This window comes from Podarcis melisellensis (assembly GCF_964234715.1).
Source record: "Podarcis melisellensis genome assembly, chromosome: 2".
NCBI classification, from domain to species: Eukaryota; Metazoa; Chordata; class Lepidosauria; order Squamata; family Lacertidae; genus Podarcis; species Podarcis melisellensis.
Window position 1 is genome coordinate 36,434,848 of NC_138529.1, and position 15,300 is coordinate 36,450,147.

At 45.0% G+C, this 15,300-nt stretch overlaps 1 protein-coding gene across 1 annotated transcript in view; it reads right to left on the reverse strand.

The window, feature by feature from the left end:
- Positions 1-7,224, reverse strand: part of SEPTIN9 (septin 9) — a 191,419-nt gene extending 184,195 nt beyond the window's left edge. The window contains exon 1 of the mRNA XM_081897804.1: positions 6,989-7,224. Within this exon, the coding sequence (XP_081753930.1) occupies positions 6,989-7,010 (22 nt within the window). The 5' untranslated portion in view covers positions 7,011-7,224. The remainder of the gene's footprint in view (positions 1-6,988) is intronic.
- Positions 7,225-15,300: the final 8,076 nt, after the last annotated feature.

The following is a 15,300-nucleotide window of genomic DNA, read 5'->3' on the forward strand; positions in this document are numbered from 1 at the left end:
CCACGGCAGAGAATGGGTGCTTTTTAGTGGAGGGATTGGAAGAGAGAGAAGTGATGTGTGGAAAGAGAGAAGAGAGCTGACCTTTAATATGTTGTGGTCAATTCCAGCTGCAAACTCAGGCTGTTCTAGTCCATGTGACTTTACAAAACTAGGCCACAGGAATTTCTTCTTGCTCGCTAAAGGGAAAACATAAAGCTCTTTCTCTGGATAACAGCTAGTGGCCACTCCCAGATTAAAAGAAGCCTTTCCTCACTGCCTTGCCTGCTCTCTTCCTTTGATTTCAAGGATAAAGCTTGATTCTTTGAAAGCAAACAGAATCTCGTATGCAGAGGGTGTCTAGATTGGAGCAAGCTAAATTCTGAAAGATAGACGAAAAATGCCCAAGCAAATCACAGGTTGGATTTTGCAAGCTGAAGCAAAAATAAATCAGAAGCTGAGCTGAGGTCTGGCAGACTTGCAGAGTTTGTGGCTCAGGTGCCAACCTAATTTTAAACTTCCTTCCCAACAATTAAAATATTTCTGCAAGGTGAGCTTTCATGGCAAGTCCTTGAGGCGGTTTTCATTCACTATATGCTCCTCCCCTGCTGCATCATCCCACACATTTAAATTTCCCAATTTAGAAATGCCTAAATTAGGGAGGATCAATGGTCCCCGGTATTTTCCAAGTGCCAGCATTGTGGAAGAAGAATTGCCCAACACATCTTGCAAAGGAAGATTGTCACTCTTCCATTGTTCTCCTATGGAATCACATATTAGATCTGATATAGACTGCAGACAATGCATATGGTGAGGCATGGGAGAAAGCCTATGACGACAAATAAAGAAAAGTCTTATCCCTTGCTCTCATACTTAATAAATGTTCTCAGGAGATTTGACAGTCCAATTTCTCTCCTGATGAGTGAAAGGCAGCTCTCAGTAAAAATGTTATTCCATTCGTTCCCTTCAGAGATTGAGTTATTGCCATAATCAGTGAAGATTTTCCCACTGACACAAAAGCTCTTTTAGCAAGGCCTTATAGGCTTGGCCATTGGGTTTATTCTTCATTTGGCCTCAAGGATTAGGTGAAAATTAGTGCTTTCTTTTTTTATTGCATTTAAGGTACACTAAGCATTCTGCCTTCAACAGCAGTTAACTTGGACTCAAAGCCCAACTAACTTGTTTCTTGAGCTTGACATTATTATTAGAATTTCAGTCAACACAATAATCAAGACAGGAAAATGTATTTTTTATTAGAAACAATAAAATGGGATAAATGTATAACGATTGCTCAACTTCTGGCAATTTAACTGGCCAAGACAGGCTTCTGCAGGCTCCTTGCCAGAGTGATGAGTAAGATGGCATTGGTACAGTGGTAACACTTTCTTCACCAAGCCATGGACAGTTAGTGTAAAATATAAAATGAACTTCATATCTAAATATTCCTCATTAATCTGAACAGAAGTTTCATTCAACTTTGGCATCTAGCAGCCTACTGTGTTGCAAGGGGCAACTGTTGTGGTTGGCGAGGTCCAGCTGTTCTGATTGACTATTTTTAGTGAGCAAATCCAGCAAGAAAAAACAAGCAGTTGTTAATTTTGCAATCACTTTTTTTTTTTGCATCATTTAGCAGTTGTTTCAGATTCCATATCAGTAGCAATTGTTACACAATAATGAACTATGAAGGGATCATTGTCAAACAGTGGGGAGGCAACAGCTGGAGTTCTTCAGGGTATGGCTCCAGAACTGGCTCTGCTTAGTGTTCTTGGTACGCATCCAGATGGCATTGTTGCCCATAGCTGCTTAAGCACTGTAGCGCTAAACCAGAAGTAGGGGAGAAGGTACCTCCAAAGGAAAAAAAAGAGGTCTCGACTAATGGGGGTGGGGTTAGTTATACTACAATGTCAGCTTGGAATGTTGCATTTAGCCTGCTGCCATCTAGTGTAGCACAGTCCCTGTGTGGTTTGTGGTTGCCAGGCATGCCAAATATGAATATATGAAACTGCTTTATATAGTGAGTTAGACCTTTGGTCCATCTATCCCAGGATTTACTGTAAGCAGCAAGTGGCTGTCCAAAATCAGCTCCCCGGCATCTTAAGTGGAGATCTTTTTCAACCATGTTACATTATATGCCTGTGCTGGAGATGCCAGAGACACTGTACACGCAAAGCCTGTTTTCTACCAATGAGCTACAGACTCTTTGGCTTGATACTTGCAAAGCCCTCCATTTGGAAGTACCATTGTCTAAATAACCAAATAATGCACTGAGCAGATTTTCAAGTTGTCACAAAATGTGCATGGGCTATGAGCAATTTTGAGGAGGAATTTGGGTTCCACCAATTACACTGATAACCTAAAGGGTTAGATGAATGAAGTTAAGCAAGAATTTTACAGTGCTATGTCTAGCAGAAAAAGCAAACGTCACAAGCAGAGCTTCTGAATAAGGTAGTAGAGCTGTTGAGAACCATAGCAGAAGTGGATACGTGCTAAACGAGATGAAGGAAGGAGCTTACCCAAAATCCTTCATGAGTCAGAATCAGAAGGAAACTTGCCAGCCTTTTATACCATGCTTGGTTTCATTATACCCAATACAGTGGTACCTCTAGTTACAAACTTAATTCGTTCTGGAGGTCCGTTCTTAACCTGAAACTGTTCTTAACTAGAGGAGTCCTTTCGCTAATGGGGCCTCTTGCTGCTGCTGCTGTGCCGCCGGCACACGATTTCTGTTCTCATCCTGGGGCAAAGTTCTCAACTTGAGGTAACTCTTCCAGGTTAGTGGAGTTTGTAACCTGAAGCGTTTGTAACCTGAGGCATTTGTAACTCAAGGTACCACTGTATTTACTGATGCAAAAATTCAGGAAAACAGTGGCCCAATTACAAAACTTGTCATATTTTCAAACATGCTGATTTTGGAAGACTTTTGTAAGTATCCAAATACCTGGAAAAGCCTCCTTCACCCACATTATGAAGGTTATGAATCATAATCCTCAATAGACTTGGTTCTTAGGACACTTGTTCTGGTGGCCATCTGTGGTATGTTATTCCTGTACCCTACTCAACAATGATGTGCTCTGTGCTTTGAAAACACTGGCAAGTAATTTACCCATGTCCTTTTAAATACATCCCTGGCCATTCGGCCATGCTGTACACTTCCAAGACCTCTACATAATCAGACCCAGTTCCCAGTTCCTTGCTTGGCAAAAATCAGATGTGGATTAATGTATCCGGTAGAGTGGAAGTCCTCCTCCATAAAAATCCTGCTACAATTTAGCTGCTGACTACCAAAAAGCATAGTTATGCCTGTCCACTGTAATGCAACCCAGCCTTCAGAGAATCAGAGTTGTGGTTACCACTCCAGGGATTAATGAATAAATACAGCTGATCAGTTTCACAGTAACAGTAATTATTCTTCCTGCAATGAACAGGGCTCTATTATTGGTATATGCCAAACCAATCTTTATTTCCAGTCTAATAGATAACCTGGCTTTCAGGTCACATATTACTTTATTATTAGGACTCTCCCAGTTTTTCAGAACTTGCAACATAATTAAACTGGAATACCGTGAGCTCAGACTGTGCAATCATTCAGGAGAATTCCAGTGACTCAGTATCTTTGCAAGAATGAATTCCAAATTCTGTTAATAGAGGATTGTTCACTGCATGGTTCAAAGGCTCAACTGCTCTGAGTTGGTCCCATGTCAGGAAATACATACTGGATCTGATTTATGTACAGGTTTTAAAAGTGGACAGATAGTGCTGGTGTTTTGCAAACTAGTGGCTACACAGTTTATTTCTGCTTATTCAGAAGAATTTATAAACTGCCCAAACAATCCCTAAGTGGTATACACACAGTAATTTTAAACAATTATTAACATATAAATAAAACCAGCAAAATTTAAGAGCGGGTATACACAAACACACAGGTGGCGCTGTGGGTTAAAGCCTCAGCGCCTAGGACTTGCCAATCGAAAGGTCGGCGGTTCGAATCCCTGCTGCGGGGTGCGCTCCCGCTGCTCGGTCCCAGCGCCTGCCAACCTAGCAGTTCGAAAGCACCTCCGGGTGCAAGTAGATAAATAGGGACCGCTTACCAGCGGGAAGGTAAACGGTGTTTCCGTGTGCAGCTCTGGCTCGCCAGAGCAGCGATGTCACGCTGGCCATGTGACCCGGAAGTGTCTCCGGACAGCGCTGGCCCCTGGCCTCTTAAGTGAGATGGGCGCACAACCCCAGAGTCTGTCAAGACTGGCCCGTACGGGCAGGGGTACCTTTACCTTTTTTATACACAAATTGTTTTCATGTCCAGATAATGAATGGCTCTATCAATTCCCAGGTATTGGTTTGCTGACAATCTATAGGACATGTCCAAGATGTACTAATGAGAAAGGCAGAGTGGTGCAGTGGTTACAGGGTTGGACTAGGACCAGGGAGACCCAAGTTCAAATCCCCACTTAGCCATGAAGCTCCAGAGCCACCTTGAACCAGTCAGCCTCTGTCAGCTTAGCCTACTTCACAGCAAATGTTAACAGTGGAGGAAAGAGTGATGGTGCACCACATAAAGCTCATCTGAGAAATAGTGGGATACAAATGAAATAATCCTTGATGAAAGTCTCCACATGATTTAGTTGTGATTGCTGCATCTCAGGGGGTTGAACTTGATGACCCTTGGGATCCTTTCCAATTCAGCAATCCTATGATTCTATGTGATGGTGGTTTCCATTTTGTTGAGTTCAGATGTAAGTCAGTGCAAACTGGCTGCATGTATTATGGACTGCCAGCAAGTCAAGACCTGAGCGGACATAATGAAAAAATAAATAGCAGAGCACCCTGACTAGATGCAGTTGCACTAGAATGCATTCAAATGATGCATGCCCAGAACAGCAACTCACATAGGGGCAAGCTCATTTGAGAGCTAATAGATCTTACTCCTATGTACATGAATGCCTTGTCTCTTAGAAGTTCAAGAAACACAGCACTATAATTTTAGGAGCCTCTATCCTCCCCTTCACAGAGCCATTCCTTTCGGGGGGAGTTACTGTAGTTTCTGGCTCTGCAAATAGTTGTGAGATCATAGTACACTCTTTGCCAAAGTGTGTGATAAATCTGTGGCTGTATTACAACATACTGTCTTCTGCTAACCAGCAGACTTCTGAGCATCCAAAAACACTCAGGAAATGAAGTCTAGTGAGAAAAAACTATCTACATTGCCTTCTGTCTGTGTCAGCCTGATGAATAATGACCACTAATATAAGTTTCCAACCAACAAAATAAAAATTCCTTGAATTGCTAATAAGCTGGAGAAAAAAACAGGCCATTGATTCATTGGCTACCGGTGTTATAACAACTCAAAACGAAGAGCTCTGCTACCATTTGGGCAAAGATGTTGGCGTTGCCCCTAGCAACAACCTGGGCCTTCACACAGTCTTGTTTGCTGTAGCCATGTGGGATTTATTTCTAGGAAACTTCATAGGTCACATACAGTTCAGGGCAGCTAACATTGATAGCCTGGACCCTTACTCACAGTTGAAGAGAAATATGAGCACTTTGCTGACCATTGTGGAATTTTGCAAGTACCTTGCTGAGATGAAAAAGATTCCTATTTCCTGTATGGAGACCTAACTTCACTTTAGCCTTTGGTCCAATTTTATTGCTGATCAAACAAGACATAAAGTCAGCAGGCATAGAGATGTAGAGCTTCTTTCACCTACATTGGCTGTTCTGGACATTCATCTGACCTCTAAGGCCCCATCTGAACTATACATTCAAAGCAGTATCATACCACTTTAAACAATCATTGCTTCCTGCAAAGAATCCTGGGAAGTGTTAGGCGACCCTATTCTGCAAACTACAGTTCCCGGAAGTCTTTGGAGTAAGCCATGACTGTTTAAACTTGTATGAGGTTACTTGTGGTTCAGTAATTTCCTCAGTATGTATTATATGCAAATGCATATAGGTGAACCACAATGGCCTCTCTTTATTTCCACAAACAGGAAGCAAACATGCATTTTAAACTCCACAGGTAGCCTCTGACTGGGGTGCAATTTGCAGCAGTAACAGGTAGTGAAAATATTCAGCTGCCCCTCATCTCTGCTTGCCACTGCAAATCACCCACATTGTTTTTTCTTAGGAGGGAGGGAGGCCATCAGTGTTCAGTTGCACAATGTGGAGTCAGGCCAAGACACCCTGACATCTGCTCTGGTTCCTTTGTACCTGCCAATTTCTATTCTTCCAACTTTTTTTTTAAGCTTATGCCAGTTGACTCCTTAGCATCCAGGCCATTTTCAGTTTCAAGTAACGCATACTCATTTAAATTATCTTAGCGATTTCCAGTCCCTACATCTCCAAAGTGAGGAGATCTATTTGACAAGCTCCTAGTCCTCAGAGTTGCAGAGAAACTTTAAAACAAGTACACAGTTTACAGGTATACTGAAAGTTTAGGGTTGCTTCTCATGAGTTTGATTCTTGTTCTACGACATATTTTCCCATGTGGTGGAAAACATAATATATAAAGTACCTCATACTGCAACCCATGAAGCTGCCCTATAAAACCATGAGAAGTCACAGTAGGGATTCTAGAGTTCAAAAGTAAGGGGGGAGAGAGAGAGAACTACCATTTTAAAACACTAATTGGTTCACATTCAAACTGTAATCTGGAATAAATTCTGGAGAGATACAGCAGCAAAATATACATGTGCCTTTTTTCTTTTTTACTGGTCTAAGGATTTAGTTTGTAATCCTAACCCCCACTTACCTAGAAGTAGGTCCCACTGAATTCAATGCAATGTAATTCTGAGCAGACCTGGCCAAACTTCAGACTTCATATGCCTGTTTCCCCCATCAGCTTTTGCTGCCAATGCTTTCCCTATTTCCCTACACCAGGCAACTTTGATCTTTCCAGAGCAGTTAACCACACAACAGATAAAACAAAACGAACCCAGGCTCGCTCTCTCTGTATGCAGCAAGAGAGCCCAGGTGATGGATGCAAAGCCCCTGAAGAAACATTTCCCCCTCTGCTCACCTGTGTTCGATGTCTTCCTCATGCTGCTCTTGTCCCAGCTGTTACATAGGAAGCCAGCAAAGTTTCTTGAAGCTACTCCGACAAATAATCCCCAGGGTGATCTGCGTCTGCTTTATAATCCTTTTGTTCCAGCAGGCAGGGCTCAGCAGGGAAAGTGTACTCCTCCTACGTGTTACATGCATATGCAGACACAGTTGCAGCTGAGGAGGGAGTCCGCAGCACTCCCATTAATTAGAACACACCTTTTCTAATCTGATGTGCAGTCATGGGGTTGTTCCAACTAGGCTAAAGCTGAAGGAGGCGGCTAGCGGAAGAGCTCAGCTGCTGCCGCAGCACTTTAACCTTTTCCCCTCTGTGAGCAAATCAGGCTTGGTGCATGTCCCTGCCCACTCCAGGCCTCGGAGATTCCCTTCAGGTTTAACCTGTGTGTTCTGGGGGAGGTGTTCTGACTCCCCACCCACTAGGTCCCTCACTCACTCACTGGCTTTTTCTCTGTGTGTGCCTTGCTCCCTGCTCCTCCCCGTAGCTCAGGTCAGAGTTAGGTCTAGAGGCAAGCAGGCACTAGTTCAAAGGACATCAGGGCCTGTCTGGCTGTTTACGGTAAACACAAAGCTCCTCTTTCCCCTCTGAAAGGAGAGACTTGCACAAGGCTGCTGGTTACGTAAGAACATTGGTTCAAATCCTGTAGTGTAGACTTAGGAGACTACGTGTCTGTGTGCAGCCAGTCATTGTTTGGAGGGAACTGGGCATGCCAGGCAGCTACGTTAGGCATTGTACACACTATACCTTGAAGGCACTTTTGAAGTACTGTTCTTTCTCTCCAAGAACTCTGGCCACTGTAGTTTACCTGGCCACAGAATTATATTTCTCAGCAACATTTAACAAGCGACCAAACCCAGAATTCTTTGAGGGGGGAAATGTGTTTTGATTGTGCTTTAAAGGTATAGCGTGTCCAATACCTAAGTTTCCACATAACCCCACTAATATTTTATTTAAAGGAGGCTTGGGTACCTGAGCACCTTGTGAGACATCTGATCTTTTTCAGATTTTGTGTGTGTGTGTGTGTGTTTGGGGGCGGTGAGGGCAGGGAAGACGCCTGCAGTAAATTGCAGGTAATTGGGGAACAGGAAAACAAGTGAAGAGATGGGAAAACATTAAAAGTAAGAAAAGGGTATGAAATATTATGGGTCCTGTTTTTTAAAAGATGAAGAAAAAGGAGTCATTGCCTGGGCTAAAAAGGGTGAGCTGTTCTTGCAGCATTCACAAGAGATACCAGCTTGCTGATTTTCATTTAAAAAAATAAATAAATCAGCCTACTGGGAGGGTTTTTCTACTTATGCATTCATGCATGCCAATTTCTGGCTGCTAGAATTATATGGTAAAACCAGGATTAGAAAAAAGGGCTGCACTATTTTATTTTATTTTACTTTTATACAGGCATGCCTCAGGGATGCCTCAGGGATATTGCGGGTTCAGTTCCAGACCACGGCAATAAAAAACAAATATTACAATAAAGCAAGTCACACACATTTTAGACTAAAAGAAAAAAAATCAATTGAAAAGGGATGTGCATATCATTCATATTCATCTTCATAATAAAAATAACTTGAATGTGGGCAGGCAATTTACTCAGGAGGAGCATCCACCCCACATCCCTATGCAGGAAAAGAGGTGGATCCCTTGCATCGACTTTAGACCAGAAGAACAGGAATCTATGTAGAGGACAACCACTATTAAGAAGGTACAACTGTCTCACCCTGGAAGACACAGCCCACAAAACCTTCTGTATCTTTAGTAGACCTGTAAAATTTCAGCACATGGACCATGTCATTCAGGGACAAGAAAAGCTGCTCCTCCTGTAATTCTCTCTTCTGCCCAACTAAGAAAAACACACAAGCTCTGTCCTCATGAGAAGATGCACAGAATCAATTGGTGCAGCAGAATCCCAGCACAGTAAGGTAAAGGTAAAGAACCCCTGGACAGTCAAAGGTGACTATGGGGTATGGTGCTCATCTTCCTTCATGCTGAGGGAGCCAGCGTTTGACCACAAACAGCTTTCCGGGTCGTGGCCAGCATGACTATACTGCTTCTGGTGCAACGGAACACCGTAACGGAAACCAGAGCGCACAGAAACGCCGTTTACCTTCCCATCACGGCAGTACCTATTTCTCTACTTGCACTGGTGTGCTTTCGAACTGCTAGGTTGGCAGGAGCTGGGACAGAGCAACAGGAGCTCATCCCATCGTGCAGATTCGAACTGCCGACTTTCCAATCAGTTTAGACCACAGCGCCACCTGTTCACTTTGCAGCACAGTACAGCAAAGGTGGCCAGTTACCTGCTACTAAAGGACTAGAAACATCTTCTGAGGTCAGCTGTTGGCAGATAAAGCCACCAGCGGCTACTAGCTACAATGGTTATTGTCCTCCCTCCACTGAATACCATTTTCTGGGAAAGACAAGTGGGGAGAGAGCACAAATGTGCTCAGGTTTACCACAGACACTTGGTTGGTGACCGTGAAAACAGGATGCTGGATGAGGTAGGGCCCTTTTGGCCTGATCCACCAGAGCTGTTCTTAAGTTCAGTGCCCCTTACAGAGAAGGTTTTAATTTTCCCATTCTGAGTAATTTAAGTTACAGATTTATTTATTTTTAAGGTGGTCCCATTTAGAACAGTATAAAATCCAGTCTGAATTCTGTACGTGACTGCTCACTGGGTGGAGAATCAGGCTTCCCTCTCATACACCTCAAATAACATCCCAAGGGTTTGTCCCCCTTTCACTTTAAAAACTGGGACTCTTTCTAATTGCAATGGATTAGTTCTTATTACTGCTAATCTAGGCCAGAGACCTGGCACACTTTCCCCCTTCCTGGGGCTGAAGCAAAAAAAAATGCAATAGTTTAGGAATAGAAAAAAATATCAGAGGCCACATGACAAAGATCGTTTTCGTTAGGCTGTCTGGATGGCCGAATTGTCAAGAGGCTCGGCACTTTTGCCTAAGAGGACAGGTTAATGTTTAATATAATACAGATCCCACCAGCTTCAGATAGGCAAGTCATTTTAGAACTTTTTTTCACCTGGCTGTTTCATAAGATGAGAGAGGAAATTCACACATTTTATTAAAAAAGCTTTTTTTGTGAGGGGTGGTGTTCAAAGCAATGGCAGTAGGCAAGGTGTAGCAGGGGGCGTGCAGAGGGGTGGTGACCCCAGGTGCAAAATTCTGATAGAGCCACTACCATGTGCCCCCATGACAGGCTCCCGCAATGTGGTTGAGCTTCTGCCACCTTCTGGAGCTGCAAGAAGGCAAGCCGGGCCCAGGCCAGGCCTTTGGAGCTGGGGCGGCACCTTCCTACACCCAAACCCTGGAGTAGCTTTGCAATAGTCTTTTTTTCTTTCTTTCAACAAGGCAAAATGTGAATGTTTAAACAGAGGAAAGGGGCCAGTGGCCCTTCCAACATGGAGCGTATGGCTGACATACAATTTACAGGACTGAAGAACGTCACCACTGAAGAACATGCTGTGACTTCTCTTTAAATATTATATATTCAAACTCAAGTGTGTTTTTGTGGGGGGTGGGGGGGTGTATTTTTGCATAGTATGTTGTGATTACAAATCACAAGGCTCATCCTCCTGGTGTTTGTTTGCTTATTACAAATATTTAATAAACCACTCTTCAGCTTGAGGGTTCCCTGAACAGCATTTCACCATTGAAAAACAATGGCAATTAGATTTGAATACATTAAACACATGCTCTTCAATATGAAACTGCTGGGGAAATCCACCCCCCCCCCCGAGTTTTCGACTGTAGAATCATGAAGACGTGGATGACACACAACTCTTGTCTCTCATTTCCCAGGGATACTGCTGTGGTCCTGAACACCTGATTTGGAGGTGGTTCTGGGATGGATTAGGTTGAACCAATTTAGGCTGAATCTAGGTTAGACAGAGGTACAAAGGAACATGGAGAACTGCCTTATACTGAGTCAGAACATGGGTCCATCTAGCACAGTATTGGCAATGGCTCTCTAGGGTTTCAGGTGGGGAGTGTCTTCTGGGCCTATCTGGAGATAACAGGGACTGAAACTGGAACCTTCTACACCACACGGTCTACCAATGATCTACGAACCTTCCCTAAGGAGCCATAGATTACCTCCTTCTTATCTTGATTGAGTTTCAGAATGAATCAAGATTCAGCACTTTACCTGCTCTTCACTGTTGGGGGGTGGGGAAGACTGCAATTCTAACCAGAATTCTACCAGAATTCTGGTATAAATTCTACCAGAATTTATACCAAGCATCCAAATGCTGCCCCTAACATTCAGATTAAATCCCGTGTCTGCCCCAACCTGTTTGTACTCTTCCAGGTTCCACTCCATCTTGCCAGGTTCAGGTTCTGCCTAGGCTCCTCTGTTCTGGCTCTTGCCTTCTGACATTCAAAATAAACATTTTGTTTTCCGGTGAACGTACTCTTATGTGTGTGACAGACCCCTATAATCCTAAAGGTAAAGGTACCCCTGCCCGTATGGGCCAGTCTTGCCAGACTCTGGGGTTGTGCACCCATCTCACTCAAGAGGCCAGGGGCCAGCGCTGTCCGAAGACACTTCCGGGTCACGTGGCCAGCGTGACATCGCTGCTCTGGCGAGCCAGAGCTGCACACAGAAACGCCGTTTACCTTTCCGGTAGAAAGCGGTCCCTATTTATCTACTTGCACCCGAGAGTGCTTTCGAACTACTAGGTTGGCAGGCGGTGGGACTGAGCAACAGGAGCGCACCCCGCCGCGGGGATTCGAACCGCCGACCTTTCGATCGGCAAGCCCTAGGCGCTGAGGCTTTTACCCACAGCGCCACCCGCGTCCCCTGGTAACCTGGCTTTTAACACTTGCCTATAATCCTAGCAAGTGTTAAAAGCCAGGTTACCTTCCTGATGAGGTAATCACCTGGGTGATGGGCCATTAAGAGAACAGTGGAAAGGAGGCTGTTTTTCAGATGAAGAATGGGTGGGACCCCTTCTCCAGCTTTTAGAATAGAGCAGTTTGCTGTGGTGTGATCTAGAAGCTGGATGCAAAAGCTGCAGTCCGGAAAGGCAGAGAGAGCCATGGCTGATTTCTGCTTGAATTCAAGGCTTTGGCTTTGGAAGAATCAAGACCCTTTGGGGTTTTTAATGCTGTGAAACCCTCCATCATAGGCTCAGGTCGTATATATGTGTAAATAAACCATATTTCATAAAGACACCACAGTCCCTGCTGTGCCTCATTTCCAAAGGAAACATAAAGTGCCATCTCACACCGCTCAGAGATGGGGTGGCATGCAACACTGCCAACAAATACAAAACAAAAGAAATCATACAAAGCACAGACCCCACAAAGACTTTCAGTTTGGTTCAGCCTAAGGTGTCTTTCTGTAAATGTTCCTGGATCACCGACAGGCAAAAGCCATGTTGCTCCCAGGCATTTTGAAATCAAAAGGTGCATTGTAACGCTTAACAAATTGGCCTATTGTGCAGCTCAAACAAAGTAAGTCACATTATCTCTTGATTTCTTCATGCACTACAAGAGCCAAATATTTAGCTTTCCCCCTGCTTTCCCCTCACATTTGTGCCTGCTTGCTGTGATACATGCAGGACTTTCAGAAAGGACTCAGCAGAATTGTCATGTGTTCCACCAAAGAGCAGAGTTAGGAATCTTCCAGAGATACTCCAAGGGGAAGAACTGGATGTCCTCGCCCCTCATTAAAGAGAGGCCCGAGAAGAAGAATGAAGGGCAGATGAATGGGGAGGATAAGCAGGGGCAAAAGAGCAACAGGTCAGCACTTCAGGGCCATTAGCTGCCAAGCAACTTTCATCATATGTGGGAAATGGCTTTGCTGATGGATGTGAAGATGGAAAACAGAGTGATGGGGCTGTAAATCATCCACATCCCTCTCTCCAGTGCTGTGTTTGTTTTACTTCTGGGCCTGCCAGCTCCATTCCAGCACACACAATACCTTTTTCTTCCATGGTTACATGGCTGGAGGGTGCTTAGAAAGTTTTCCACCCAGCTTATTTCCTTGTCAGGCTCACTTTGGCAGATGAGCAGGATGAAAGGAGGGCTGCCAAAGCAAACAGTAGGCGGTGCTGTGCCATCCAGCCCACTGGCAGAGAGGAAGAGTTAAAAACACCTAGAATATCATGTGGAAGAGGATGCAGATAGGATAAAGAAGTTGCAAAGGCAGGAGATGCCGGCTGCAGTACTCCAAAGCAGGCTTCACCTCTAAATGGCCTGGACTGCCACTCCCAGGGGATGATGGGACATCTGTGGGACACCAGGTTGGCAAAGTCTTCTCTATGGGGCCTCTCCCAGCCACAGCTGGTGGGTGATCCCATCTGCAGCCTTGGGAATGGATGGATGGGCAATGGACTTGCCCTGTGTATTTTGGTAAAGCCAGAAGGCCTCTTGTGGTCCTGAGTCAGCAGAAAGGGGCCTCAGCTAATTAAATCAGCCTCACAGTATTTCTTAGCGAGCCAGTGAAGCTCAAACACAGATGGCTCTATTAGAGAGTTCAAATTAATTTTGTATCCTGGGGTATTTTGCCACAAAGCCTTTGAGCAGATGCCAGCCATGCTGATTTGCTACCAACCCTTGCAAGTAAGCAGCTCTCCAACTCGAATGATGATGATGACACAGATGCAACTTCAAGCCAGCTCTGTGCGGCGGGTTGTACGTTTGAGTATGTTTTGCCTTGGCATTCAAGAGCCAGAACTCATTCTTCTATGGAGTCAGTCCTAAAATTGGGGTGTGGGGTGGTTGTGTGTGTTTTCAGACTTTTAAAAATGATTTTCTGATCAGATTTGCAAGCTGGATCTTTTAGCATCTCAGCTTGAAAAAGGGCACTGCATTGTCCACAGGTTCTGGCAAACTGCAGGGGACTGGGAGGAGGACTGATCAGTCCATGCAATGTATTACATGTGCTGGTAAATGCAGTATGGATGCAATGAGGGCAGTGGCGGAGCTTCATGCTCTGGCACCAGGGGGCGGAGAGCAGGCGGAGGCATAGCTGGCACGCGTCCCGGGGGTGTGGCGTGCCTCCCACAGGGGCATGACACACGTCCTCGGGGCATGGCACCCAGCACAGGTGGAGGGGGCAGCTGCAATGGCACCCCACTAGGATCACACTGCTGGGGGTGGTGTGCTCCCCCTGCACTCCTCTTCCTCCTCCAGTGAATGAGGGAAGGTCAGCAAGTAGCATGCTCTGTCCCAGTCTTTGCTAATTTGGTGCCTAACAGATATCTTGCGCTACAACCCCCGTGAGCCCCAGCCAGCATGACCAATGGTCAGGGATTCTGGGATTTGTGGTTCAAAACATCTGGGTGACACCAGGAGACAGCTATAGCCACTCTAGGGGTTGCTATAACCTTGCATGGAGACACATCAGTGTGTATTTTTCAGCGTCATCAGTTTTTCAGGAAAATCAGAACAAAGTACGTATTATTAAAGGCTGAAGGGATTAGGCAGAGGAAGCAGCAAACATAATGCGGACTATTCTTTTCTTGCAGAAGGTTCCCTCCTAGGGCTTGTAATCCAAAGCATTTGGAGGGCACCAGGCTGCCCCAAATCTTTCCAGCAGTATATGACGGCTTGTGTCTCAGGCCAGTCAAGGAGATGGCACCTTTAATTTTCTGCCTGCACACCCAACAGCTCCAAATGGAGGAGATTTCTTTCCCTGCCAGCCAACCACCTCCAAAGAAGCAGGGAAGTCCTCTGTCTGCTTTTTTCAAGTTTTGTTGTGGGTGCACTCTGCTGCATGGAGACAGCGTTGCTCTGACAGATGTGTGCATGGATGGCTCCTGATGGGAAAATAGCCTCAGAACTTGGACACGTTTCAGGAGGAGCTCATGGAACCGCCTTCCTGCTAGCAGCTGCAGAAACGGACTGGCGTGGAATTTCCTTCCCATTGCCAACTGCCACTCATTCCTTTGATCTGAGGGAGAACAAACTGCCATCCTCTCAGAAAGCCACAAGGTGTGTGTGTGTTTTTTTTATTATTAAAAAAGATTGCATGCCCTTTGGAATCTACCCGGGTTTCGTTGACTCACTGAGGCCCAGGAAGGGAATGAGATTTACCTGAGCTGGCAAGTGCCTTATGCATATAGGTTGGTGCACATGAACACACACAACAGGCAAGTGGGGGGGGGGGGAATTGGTCAGGGGACTGGAAAAGTGGCCCCTAGAAAATGGACGTTCTGTTCACTGTTGCCTTGCTTCAAGAGGCAGGTTGGGGCCAGAAGGTTCTGAATCCATTGCCCATAGCAATAAGTGGACATCACCACGGCCTTAAAT